General features: G+C 48.1%; 1 protein-coding gene across 1 annotated transcript in view; it reads right to left on the bottom strand.

Moving 5' to 3' along the window:
• Positions 1 to 10,462: 10,462 nt before the first annotated feature.
• The window catches only part of LOC116371282 (ankyrin-2-like), a 4,654-nt gene continuing 2,345 nt past the window's right edge, over positions 10,463 to 12,771 (bottom strand). Inside the window, exon 4 of the mRNA XM_031820141.1 lies at positions 10,463 to 10,595. Within this exon, the coding sequence (XP_031676001.1) occupies positions 10,476 to 10,595 (120 nt within the window). The 3' untranslated portion in view covers positions 10,463 to 10,475. The remainder of the gene's footprint in view (positions 10,596 to 12,771) is intronic.

Below are 12,771 nucleotides of genomic sequence, written 5' to 3' on the forward strand. Positions count from 1 at the left end.
ACAGTTGTTACTGTGACTGGTCTGTCTGCCCAGTTGTTACTGTGACTGGTCTGTCTGGCTAGTTGTTACTGTGACTGGTCTGTCTGGCTAGTTGTTACTGTGACTGGTCTGTCTGGCTAGTTGTTACAGTGACTTGTCTGTCTGGCCAGCTGTTACTGTGACTGGTCTGTCTGGCCAGTTGTTACAGTGACTGGTCTGGTCAGTTGTTACTGTGACTGGTCTGTCTGGCCAGTTGTTACTGTGACTGGTCTGTCTGGCCAGCTGTTACTGTGACTGGTCTGGTCAGTTGTTACTGTGACAGGTCTGTCTGGCCAGCTGTTACTGTGACTGGTCTGTCTGGCCAGTTGTTATTGTGACTGGTCTGTCTGGTCAGTTGTTACTGTGACTGGTCTGTCTGGCTAGTTGTTACAGTGACTGGTCTGGTCAGTTCTTACTGTGACTGGTCTGTCTGCCCAGTTGTTACTGTGACTGGTCTGTCTGGCCAGTTGTTACTGTGACTGGTCTGTCTGGCCAGTTTTTACTGTGACTGGTATGTCTGGTCAGTTGTTACTGTGACTGGTCTGTCTGAACAGTTGTTACTGTGACTGGTCTGTCTGGTCAGTTGTTACTGTGACTGGTCTGTCTGGTCAGTTGTTACTGTGACTGGTCTGTCTGCCCAGTTGTTACTGTGACTGGTATGTCTGGTCAGTTGTTACTGTGACTGGTCTGTCTGGACAGTTGTTACTGTGACTGGTCTGGTCAGTTGTTACTGTGACTGGTCTATCTGGCCAGTTGTTACTGTGACTGGTCTGTCTGGTCAGTTGTTACTGTGACTGGTCTGTCTGGCTAGTTGTTACTGTGACTGGTCTGTCTGGCTAGTTGTTACAGTGACTGGTCTGGTCAGTTGTTACTGTGACTGGTCTGTCTGGCCAGTTGTTACAGTGACTGGTCTGTCTGGCCAGTTGTTACTGTGACTGGTCTGTCTGGCCAGTTTTTACTGTGACTGGTATGTCTGGTCAGTTGTTACTGTGACTGGTCTGTCTGGTCAGTTGTTACTGTGACTGGTCTGGTCAGTTGTTACTGTGACTGGTCTGTCTGGCCAGTTGTTACGGTGACTGGTCTGTCTGGTCAGTTGTTACTGTGACTGGTCTGTCTGGCCAGTTGTCACTGTGACTGGTCTGTCTGGTCAGCTGTTACTGTGACTGGTCTGTCTGGCCAGTTGTTACTGTGACTGGTCTGTCTGGTCAGTTGTTACTGTGACTGGTCTGTCTGGCTAGTTGTTACTGTGACTGGTCTTTTTGGCTAGTTGTTACAGTGACTGGTCTGGCTAGTTGTTACAGTGACTGGTCTGGTCAGTTGTTATTGTGACTGGTCTGTCTGCCCAGTTGTTACGGTGACTGGTCTGTCTGGTCAGTTGTTACTGTGACTGGTCTGTCTGGCCAGTTGTCACTGTGACTGGTCTGTCTGGTCAGCTGTTACTGTGACTGGTCTGTCTGGCCAGTTGTTACTGTGACTGGTCTGTCTGGTCAGTTGTTACTGTGACTGGTCTGTCTGGCCAGCTGTTACTGTGACTGATCTGGTCAGTTGTTACTGTGACTGGTCTGTCTGGTCAGTTGTTACTGTGACTGGTCTGTCTGGCCAGTTGTTACTGTGACTGGTCTGTCTGGCTAGTTGTTACAGTGACTGGTCTGGTCAGTTGTTACTGTGACTGGTCTGTCTGCCCAGTTGTTACTGTGACTGGTCTGTCTGGCCAGCTGTTACTGTGACTGGTCTGGTCAGTTGTTACTGTGACTGGTCTGGTCAGTTGTTACTGTGACTGGTCTGTCTGGCTAGTTGTTACAGTGACTGGTCTGGTCAGTTCTTACTGTGACTGGTCTGTCTGGACAGTTGTTACTGTGACTGGTCTGGTCAGTTGTTACTGTGACTGGTCTGTCTGCCCAGTTGTTACTGTGACTGGTCTGTCTGGCTAGTTGTTACTGTGACTGGTCTGTCTGGCTAGTTGTTACAGTGACTGATGTGACTGATCTGTCTGGCCAGCTGTTACTGTGACTAGTCCGTCTGGCCAGTTGTTACAGTGACTGGTCTGGTCAGTTGTTACTGTGACTGGTATGTCTGGCCAGTTGTTACTGTGACTGGTCTGTCTGGACAGTTTTTACTGTGACTGGTCTGGCCAGTTGTTACTGTGACTGGTCTGTCTGGCCATCTGTTACTGTGACTGGTCTGGTCAGTTGTTACTGTGACTGGTCTGTCTGGCCAGTTGTTACTGTGACTGGTCTGTCTGTCCAGCTGTTACTGTGACTGGTCTGTATGGCCAGCTGTTACTGTGACTGGTCTGTCTGGCTAGTTGTTACAGTGACTGGTCTGGTCAGTTGTTACTGTGACTGGTCTGTCTGGCCAGCTGTTACTGTGACTAGTCCGTCTGGCTAGTTGTTACAGTGACTGATGTGACTGATCTGTCTGGCCAGCTGTTACTGTGACTAGTCCGTCTGGCCAGTTGTTACAGTGACTGGTCTGGTCAGTTGTTACTGTGACTGGTATGTCTGGCCAGTTGTTACTGTGACTGGTCTGTCTGGACAGTTGTTACTGTGACTGGTCTGGCCAGTTGTTACTGTGACTGGTCTGTCTGGCCATCTGTTACTGTGACTGGTCTGGTCAGTTGTTACTGTGACTGGTCTGTCTGGCCAGTTGTTACTGTGACTGGTCTGTCTGTCCAGCTGTTACTGTGACTGGTCTGTATGGCCAGCTGTTACTGTGACTGGTCTGTCTGGCTAGTTGTTACAGTGACTGGTCTGGTCAGTTGTTACTGTGACTGGTCTGTCTGGCCAGTTGTTATTGTGACTGGTCTGTCTGGTCAGTTGTTACTGTGACTGGTCTGTCTGGCTAGTTGTTACAGTGACTGGTCTGGTCAGTTCTTACTGTGACTGGTCTGTCTGGACAGTTGTTACTGTGACTGGTCTGGTCAGTTGTTACTGTGACTGGTCTGTCTGGCTAGTTGTTACTGTGACTGGTCTGGTCAGTTGTTACTGTGACTGGTCTGTCTGGTCAGTTGTTACTGTGACTGGTCTGTCTGGCTAGTTGTTACAGTGACTGGTCTGGTCAGTTCTTACTGTGACTGGTCTGTCTGGACAGTTGTTACTGTGACTGGTCTGGCCAGTTGTTACTGTGACTGGTATGTCTGGCCAGTTGTTACTGTGACTGGTATGTCTGGACAGTTGTTACTGTGACTGGTCTAGTCAGTTGTTACTGTGACTGGTCTGGCCAGTTGTTACTGTGACTGGTCTGTCTGGCCAGCTGTTACTGTGACTGGTCTGGTCAGTTGTTACTGTGACTGGTCTGTCTGGCCAGTTGTTACTGTGACTGGTCTGTCTGGCCAGCTGTTACTGTGACTGGTCTGATCAGTTGTTACTGTGACTGGTCTGTATGGCCAGCTGTTACTGTGACTGGTCTGTCTGGCTAGTTGTTACAGTGACTGGTCTGGTCAGTTGTTACTGTGACTGGTCTGTCTGGCCAGTTGTTATTGTGACTGGTCTGTCTGGTCAGTTGTTACTGTGACTGGTCTGTCTGGCTAGTTGTTACAGTGACTGGTCTGGTCAGTTCTTACTGTGACTGGTCTGTCTGGACAGTTGTTACTGTGACTGGTCTGTCTGCCCAGTTGTTACTGTGACTGGTCTGTCTGGCTAGTTGTTACTGTGACTGGTCTGTCTGGCTAGTTGTTACTGTGACTGGTCTGTCTGGCTAGTTGTTACAGTGACTTGTCTGTCTGGCCAGCTGTTACTGTGACTGGTCTGTCTGGCCAGTTGTTACAGTGACTGGTCTGGTCAGTTGTTACTGTGACTGGTCTGTCTGGCCAGTTGTTACTGTGACTGGTCTGTCTGGCCAGCTGTTACTGTGACTGGTCTGGTCAGTTGTTACTGTGACAGGTCTGTCTGGCCAGCTGTTACTGTGACTGGTCTGTCTGGCCAGTTGTTATTGTGACTGGTCTGTCTGGTCAGTTGTTACTGTGACTGGTCTGTCTGGCTAGTTGTTACAGTGACTGGTCTGGTCAGTTCTTACTGTGACTGGTCTGTCTGCCCAGTTGTTACTGTGACTGGTCTGTCTGGCCAGTTGTTACTGTGACTGGTCTGTCTGGCCAGTTTTTACTGTGACTGGTATGTCTGGTCAGTTGTTACTGTGACTGGTCTGTCTGAACAGTTGTTACTGTGACTGGTCTGTCTGGTCAGTTGTTACTGTGACTGGTCTGTCTGGTCAGTTGTTACTGTGACTGGTCTGTCTGGTCAGTTGTTACTGTGACTGGTCTGTCTGCCCAGTTGTTACTGTGACTGGTATGTCTGGTCAGTTGTTACTGTGACTGGTCTGTCTGGACAGTTGTTACTGTGACTGGTCTGGTCAGTTGTTACTGTGACTGGTCTATCTGGCCAGTTGTTACTGTGACTGGTCTGTCTGGTCAGTTGTTACTGTGACTGGTCTGTCTGGCTAGTTGTTACTGTGACTGGTCTGTCTGGCTAGTTGTTACAGTGACTGGTCTGGTCAGTTGTTACTGTGACTGGTCTGTCTGGCCAGTTGTTACAGTGACTGGTCTGTCTGGCCAGTTGTTACTGTGACTGGTCTGTCTGGCCAGTTTTTACTGTGACTGGTATGTCTGGTCAGTTGTTACTGTGACTGGTCTGTCTGGTCAGTTGTTACTGTGACTGGTCTGGTCAGTTGTTACTGTGACTGGTCTGTCTGGCCAGTTGTTACGGTGACTGGTCTGTCTGGTCAGTTGTTACTGTGACTGGTCTGTCTGGCCAGTTGTCACTGTGACTGGTCTGTCTGGTCAGCTGTTACTGTGACTGGTCTGTCTGGCCAGTTGTTACTGTGACTGGTCTGTCTGGTCAGTTGTTACTGTGACTGGTCTGTCTGGCTAGTTGTTACTGTGACTGGTCTTTCTGGCTAGTTGTTACAGTGACTGGTCTGGCTAGTTGTTACAGTGACTGGTCTGGTCAGTTGTTATTGTGACTGGTCTGTCTGCCCAGTTGTTACGGTGACTGGTCTGTCTGGTCAGTTGTTACTGTGACTGGTCTGTCTGGCCAGTTGTCACTGTGACTGGTCTGTCTGGTCAGCTGTTACTGTGACTGGTCTGTCTGGCCAGTTGTTACTGTGACTGGTCTGTCTGGTCAGTTGTTACTGTGACTGGTCTGTCTGGCCAGCTGTTACTGTGACTGATCTGGTCAGTTGTTACTGTGACTGGTCTGTCTGGTCAGTTGTTACTGTGACTGGTCTGTCTGGCCAGTTGTTACAGTGACTGGTCTGTCTGGCTAGTTGTTACAGTGACTGGTCTGGTCAGTTGTTACTGTGACTGGTCTGTCTGCCCAGTTGTTACTGTGACTGGTCTGTCTGGCCAGCTGTTACTGTGACTGGTCTGGTCAGTTGTTACTGTGACTGGTCTGGTCAGTTGTTACTGTGACTGGTCTGTCTGGCTAGTTGTTACAGTGACTGGTCTGGTCAGTTCTTACTGTGACTGGTCTGTCTGGACAGTTGTTACTGTGACTGGTCTGGTCAGTTGTTACTGTGACTGGTCTGTCTGCCCAGTTGTTACTGTGACTGGTCTGTCTGGCTAGTTGTTACTGTGACTGGTCTGTCTGGCTAGTTGTTACAGTGACTGGTCTGTCTGGCCAGCTGTTACTGTGACTGGTCTGTCTGGCCAGTTGTTACAGTGACTGGTCTGGTCAGTTGTTACAGTGACTGGTCTGGTCAGTTGTTACTGTGACTGGTCTGTATGGCTAGTTGTTACAGTGACTGGTCTGTCTGGCTAGTTGTTACTGTGACTGGTCTGGTTAGTTGTTACTGTGACTGGTCTGTCTGGCCAGTTGTTATTGTGACTGGTCTGTCTGGTCAGTTGTTACTGTGACTGGTCTGTCTGGCTAGTTGTTACAGTGACTGGTCTGTCTGGCCAGCTGTTACTGTGACTGGTCTGTCTGGCCAGTTGTTATTGTGACTGGTCTGTCTGGTCAGTTCTTACTGTGACTGGTCTGTCTGGCTAGTTGTTACAGTGACTGGTCTGGTCAGTTCTTACTGTGACTGGTCTGTCTGGACAGTTGTTACTGTGACTGGTCTGGTCAGTTGTTACTGTGACTGGTCTGTCTGCCCAGTTGTTACTGTGACTGGTCTGTCTGGCTAGTTGTTACTGTGACTGGTCTGTCTGGCTAGTTGTTACAGTGACTGGTCTGTCTGGCCAGCTGATACTGTGACTGGTCAGTCTGGCCAGTTGTTACAGTGACTGGTCTGGTCTGTTGTTACTGTGACTGGTATGTCTGGCCAGTTGTTACTGTGACTGGTCTGTCTGGACAGTTGTTACTGTGACTGGTGTGGTCAGTTGTTACTGTGACTGGTCTGTCTGCCCAGTTGTTACTGTGACTGGTCTGTCTGGCCAGCTATTACTGTGACTGGTCTGGTCAGTTGTTACTGTGACTGGTCTGTCTGGCCAGCTGTTACTGTGACTGGTCTGTCTGGCCAGCTGTTACTGTGACTGATCTGGTCAGTTGTTACTGTGACTGGTCTGTCTGGTCAGTTGTTACTGTGACTGGTCTGTCTGGCCAGTTGTTACTGTGACTGGTCTTTCTGGCTAGTTGTTACAGTGACTGGTCTGGTCAGTTGTTACTGTGACTGGTCTGTCTGGCCAGTTGTTATTGTGACTGGTCTGTCTGGTCAGTTGTTACTGTGACTGGTCTGTCTGGCTAGTTGTTACAGTGATTGGTCTGGTCAGTTCTTACTGTGACTGGTCTGTCTGGACAGTTGTTACTGTGACTGGTCTGGTCAGTTGTTACTGTGACTGGTCTGTCTGCCCAGTTGTTACTGTGACCGGTCTGTCTGGCTAGTTGTTACTGTGACTGGTCTGTCTGGCTAGTTGTTACAGTGACTGGTCTGTCTGGCCAGCTGTTACTGTGACTGGTCTGTCTGGCCAGTTGTTACAGTGACTGGTCTGGTCAGTTGTTACTGTGACTGGTCTAGTCAGTTGTTACTGTGACTGGTCTGGCCAGTTGTTACTGTGACTGGTCTGTCTGGCCAGCTGTTACTGTGACTGGTCTGGTCAGTTGTTACTGTGACTGGTCTGTCTGGCCAGTTGTTACTGTGACTGGTCTGTCTGGCCAGCTGTTACTGTGACTGGTCTGGTCAGTTGTTACTGTGACTGGTCTGTATGGCCAGCTGTTACTGTGACTGGTCTGTCTGGCTAGTTGTTACAGTGACTGGTCTGGTCAGTTGTGACTGTGACTGGTCTGTCTGGCCAGTTGTTATTGTGACTGGTCTGTCTGGTCAGTTGTTACTGTGACTGGTCTGTCTGGTCAGCTGTTACTGTGACTGGGGTCTGTCTGGCCAGCTGTTACTGTGACTGATCTGGTCAGTTGTTACTGTGACTGGTCTGTCTGGCTAGTTGTTACAGTGACTGGTCTGGTCAGTTCTTACTGTGACTGGTTTGTCTGGACAGTTGTTACTGTGACTGGTCTGGTCAGTTGTTACTGTGACTGGTCTGTCTGGCTAGTTGTTACTGTGACTGGTCTGTCTGGCTAGTTGTTACAGTGACTGGTCTGGTCAGTTGTTACTGTGACTGGTCTGTCTGGCCAGTTGTTACGGTGACTGGTCTGTCTGGCCAGTTGTTACTGTGACTGGTCTGTCTGGCCAGTTTTTACTGTGACTGGTATGTCTGGTCATTTGTTACTGTGACTGGTCTGTCTGGTCAGCTGTTACTGTGACTGGGGTCTGTCTGGCCAGCTGTTACTGTGACTGATCTGGTCAGTTGTTACTGTGACTGGTCTTTCTGGTCAGTTGTTACTGTGACTGGTCTGTCTGGCTAGTTGTTACAGTGACTGGTCTGGTCAGTTGTTACTGTGACTGGTCTGTCTGCCCAGTTGTTACTGTGACTGGTCTGTCTGGCCAGCTGTTACTGTGACTGGTCTGGTCAGTTGTTACTGTGACTGGTCTGTCTGGCCAGCTGTTACTGTGACTGGTCTGTCTGGCCAGCTGTTACTGTGACTGGTCTGTCTGGCCAGTTGTTATTGTGACTGGTCTGTCTGGTCAGTTGTTACTGTGACTGGTCTGTCTGGCTAGTTGTTACAGTGACTGGTCTGGTCAGTTCTTACTGTGACTGGTCTGTCTGGACAGTTGTTACTGTGACTGGTCTGGTCAGTTGTTACTGTGACTGGTCTGTCTGCCCAGTTGTTACTGTGACTGGTCTGTCTGGCCAGTTGTTACTGTGACTGGTCTGTCTGGCCAGTTTGTACTGTGACTGGTATGTCTGGTCAGTTGTTACTGTGACTGGTCTGTCTGCCCAGTTGTTACTGTGACTGGTATGTCTGGTCAGTTGTTGCTGTGACTGGTCTGTCTGGCCAGTTGTTACTGTGACTGGTCTGTCTGGCTAGTTGTTACAGTGACTGGTCTGGTCAGTTGTTAGTGACTGGTCTGTCTGCCCAGTTGTTACTGTGACTGGTCTGTCTGGTCAGTTGTTACTGTGACTGGTCTGTCTGGCTAGTTGTTACAGTGACTGGTCTGGTCAGTTGTTACTGTAACTGGTCTGTCTGGCCAGTGGTTATCGTGACTGGTCTGTCTGGTCAGTTCTTACTGTGACTGGTCTGTCTGGACAGTTGTTACTGTGACTGGTCTGGTCAGTTGTTACTGTGACTGGTCTGTCTGCCCAGTTGTTACTGTGACTGGTCTGGTCAGTTGTTACTGTGACTGGTCTGTCTGCCCAGTTGTTACTGTGACTGGTCTGTCTGGCTAGTTGTTACAGTGACTTGTCTGTCTGGCCAGCTGTTACTGTGACTGGTCTGTCTGGCCAGTTGTTACAGTGACTGGTCTGGTCAGTTGTTACTGTGACTGGTCTGTCTGGCCAGTTGTTACTGTGACTGGTCTGTCTGGCCAGCTGTTACTGTGACTGGTCTGGTCAGTTGTTACTGTGACTGGTCTGTCTGGCCAGCTGTTACTGTGACTGGTCTGGTCAGTTGTTACTGTGACTGGTCTGTCTGGTCAGTTGTTACTGTGACTGGTCTGTCTGGCTAGTTGTTACAGTGACTGGTCTGGTCAGTTGTTACTGTAACTGGTCTGTCTGGCCAGTTGTTATCGTGACTGGTCTGTCTGGTCAGTTCTTACTGTGACTGGTCTGTCTGGACAGTTGTTACTGTGACTGGTCTGGTCAGTTGTTACTGTGACTGGTCTGTCTGCCCAGTTGTTACTGTGACTGGTCTGGTCAGTTGTTACTGTGACTGGTCTGTCTGCCCAGTTGTTACTGTGACTGGTCTGTCTGGCTAGTTGTTACAGTGACTGGTCTGTCTGGCCAGTTGTTACAGTGACTGGTCTGGTCAGTTGTTACTGTGACTGGTCTGTCTGGCCAGTTGTTACTGTGACTGGTCTGTCTGGCCAGCTGTTACTGTGACTGGTCTGGTCAGTTGTTACTGTGACTGGTCTGTCTGGCCAGCTGTTACTGTGACTGGTCTGTCTGGCCAGTTGTTACTGTGACTGGTCTGTCTGGCTAGTTGTTACTGTGACTGGTCTGTCTGGCTAGTTGTTACAGTGACTTGTCTGTCTGGCCAGCTGTTACTGTGACTGGTCTGTCTGGCCAGTTGTTACAGTGACTGGTCTGGTCAGTTGTTACTGTGACTGGTCTGTCTGGCCAGTTGTTACTGTGACTGGTCTGTCTGGCCAGCTGTTACTGTGACTGGTCTGGTCAGTTGTTACTGTGACTGGTCTGTCTGGCCAGCTGTTACTGTGACTGGTCTGTCTGGCCAGTTGTTATTGTGACTGGTCTGTCTGGTCAGTTGTTACTGTGACTGGTCTGTCTGGCTAGTTGTTACAGTGACTGGTCTGGTCAGTTGTTACGGTGACTGGTCTGTCTGGCCAGTTGTTACTGTGACTGGTCTGTCTGGCCAGTTTTTACTGTGACTGGTATGTCTGGTCAGTTGTTACTGTGACTGGTCTGTCTGAACAGTTGTTACTGTGACTGGTCGGGTCAGTTGTTACTGTGACTGGTCTGTCTGGCCAGTTGTTACTGTGACTGGTCTGTCTGGTCAGTTGTTACTGTGACTGGTCTGTCTGGCTAGTTGTTACTGTGACTGGTCTGTCTGGCTAGTTGTTACAGTGACTGGTCTGGTCAGTTGTTACTGTGACTGGTCTGTCTGGCCAGTTGTTATGGTGACTGGTCTGTCTGGCCAGTTGTTACTGTGACTGGTCTGTCTGGCCAGTTTTTACTGTGACTGGTCTGGTCAGTTGTTACTGTGACTGGTCTGTCTGGCCAGTTGTTACTGTGACTGGTCTGTCTGGTCAGCTGATACTGTGACTGGTCTGTCTGGCCAGTTTTTACTGTGATTGGTATGTCTGGTCAGTTGTTACTGTGACTGGTCTGTCTGGCCAGTTGTCACTGTGACTGGTCTGTCTGGTCAGTTGTTACTGTGACTGGTCTGTCTGGCTAGTTGTTACAGTGACTGGTCTGGTCAGTTGTTACTGTAACTGGTCTGTCTGGCCAGCTGTTACTAACAAACTAAATGACTCACTCTTGCCATGGCGTCGACCAGAGCTCCGTTCCTCAGGAGACATCGAACCACCTCTATCTGACCAGCACGGGCCGCCATGTGTAACGCTGTCTCACCACGCTACACACACACACACACACACACACACACACACACACACACACACACACACACACACACACACACACACACACACACACACACACACACACACACACACACACACACACACACACACACACACACACACACACACCAGTAGAACACACATCAGTAGAACACACATCAGTAGAACACACATCATTAGAACTCACATCAGTAGAACACACATCATTAGAACTCACATCATTAGAACTCACATCAGTAGAACACACATCAGTAGAACACACATCAGTAGAACACACATCATTAGAACTCACATCAGTAGAACACACATCAGTAGAACACACATCATTAGAACTCACATCATTAGAACACACATCATTAGAACACATACAAACACAACCACACCCACTACCAGCTAAAAGATCTGCTGTGGTTGGTCAATACTGACTGTAAAACCCAGGAAGTGGGTGTGTCGATTTGTAGACATGGAATCACTGGTCACTTTAATCATGTTTACATTACTGCTTTACTCATCATTTACATACTGTATTCTACTGTATTTTAGTCAATACTACTCTGACATTTCTCATCCTAATATTTACATTTTTCTTAATTTCATTCTTTCACTTTTAGATGTGTGTGTTGTTGTGTATTGTTAGATATTACTGCACTGTTGGGGCTAGAAAGACAAGCATTTAGTTAGATATTACTGCACTGTTGGAGCTAGAAACACAAGCATTTAGTTAGATATTACTGCACTGTTGGAGCTAGAAACACAAGCATTCAGCTAGATATTACTGCACTGTTGGAGCTAGAAACACAGGCATTCAGCTAGATATTACTGCACTGTTGGAGCTAGAAACACAGGCATTCAGCTAGATATTACTGCACTGTTGGAGCTAGAAACACAGGCATTCAGCTAGATATTACTGCACTGTTGGAGCTAGAAACACCAGCATTTCACTAGATATTACTGCACTGTTGGAGCTAGAAACACCAGCATTTCACTAGATATTACTGCACTGTTGGAGCTAGAAACACCAGCATTTCACTAGATATTACTGCACTGTTGGAGCTAGAAACACCAGCATTTCACTAGATATTACTGCCCTGTTGGAGCTAGAAACACCAGCATTTCACTAGATATTACTGCACTGTTGGAGCTAGAAACACAGGCATTAAGCTAGATATTACTGCACTGTTGGAGCTAGAAACACAGGCATTCAGCTAGATATTACTGCACTGTTGGAGCTAGGAACACCAGCATTAAGCTAGATATTACTGAACTGTTGGAGCTAGAAACACAGGCATTAAGCTAGATATTACTGCACTGTTGGAGCTAGAAACACCAGCATTTCACTAGATATTACTGCACTGTTGGAGCTAGAAACACCAGCATTAAGCTAGATATTACTGCACTGTTGGAGCTAGAAACACCAGCATTAAGCTAGATATTACTGCACTGTTGGAGCTAGAAACACCAGCATTCAGCTAGATATTACTGCACTGTTGGAGCTAGAAACACAGGCATTCAGCTAGATATTACTGCACTGTTGGAGCTAGAAACACCAGCATTTCACTAGATATTACTGCACTGTTGGAGCTAGAAACACCAGCATTTCACTAGATATTACTGCACTGTTGGAGCTAGAAACACCAGCATTTCACTAGATATTACTGCACTGTTGGAGCTAGAAACACCAGCATTTCACTAGATATTACTGCACCGTTGGAGCTAGAAACACCAGCATTTCACTAGATATTACTGCACTGTTGGAGCTAGAAACACCAGCATTTCACTAGATATTACTGCACTGTTGGAGCTAGAAACACCAGCATTTCACTAGATATTACTGCACTGTTGGAGCTAGAAACACCAGCATTTCACTAGATATTACTGCACTGTTGGAGCTAGAAACACCAGCATTTCACTAGATACTACTGCACTGTTGGAGCTAGAAACACCAGCATTAAGCTAGATATTACTGCACTGTTGGAGCTAGAAACACCAGCATTAAGCTAGATATTACTGCCCTGTTGGAGCTAGAAACACCAGCATTAAGCTAGATACTACTGCACTGTTGGAGCTAGAAACACCAGCATTAAGCTAGATATTACTGCACTGTTGGAGCTGGGAACACAGGCATTTCACTAGATATTACTGCACTGTTGGAGCTAGAAACACCAGCAT

Source organism: Oncorhynchus kisutch, unplaced genomic scaffold, assembly GCF_002021735.2.
Source record: "Oncorhynchus kisutch isolate 150728-3 unplaced genomic scaffold, Okis_V2 scaffold3069, whole genome shotgun sequence".
NCBI lineage: Eukaryota > Metazoa > Chordata > Actinopteri > Salmoniformes > Salmonidae > Oncorhynchus > Oncorhynchus kisutch.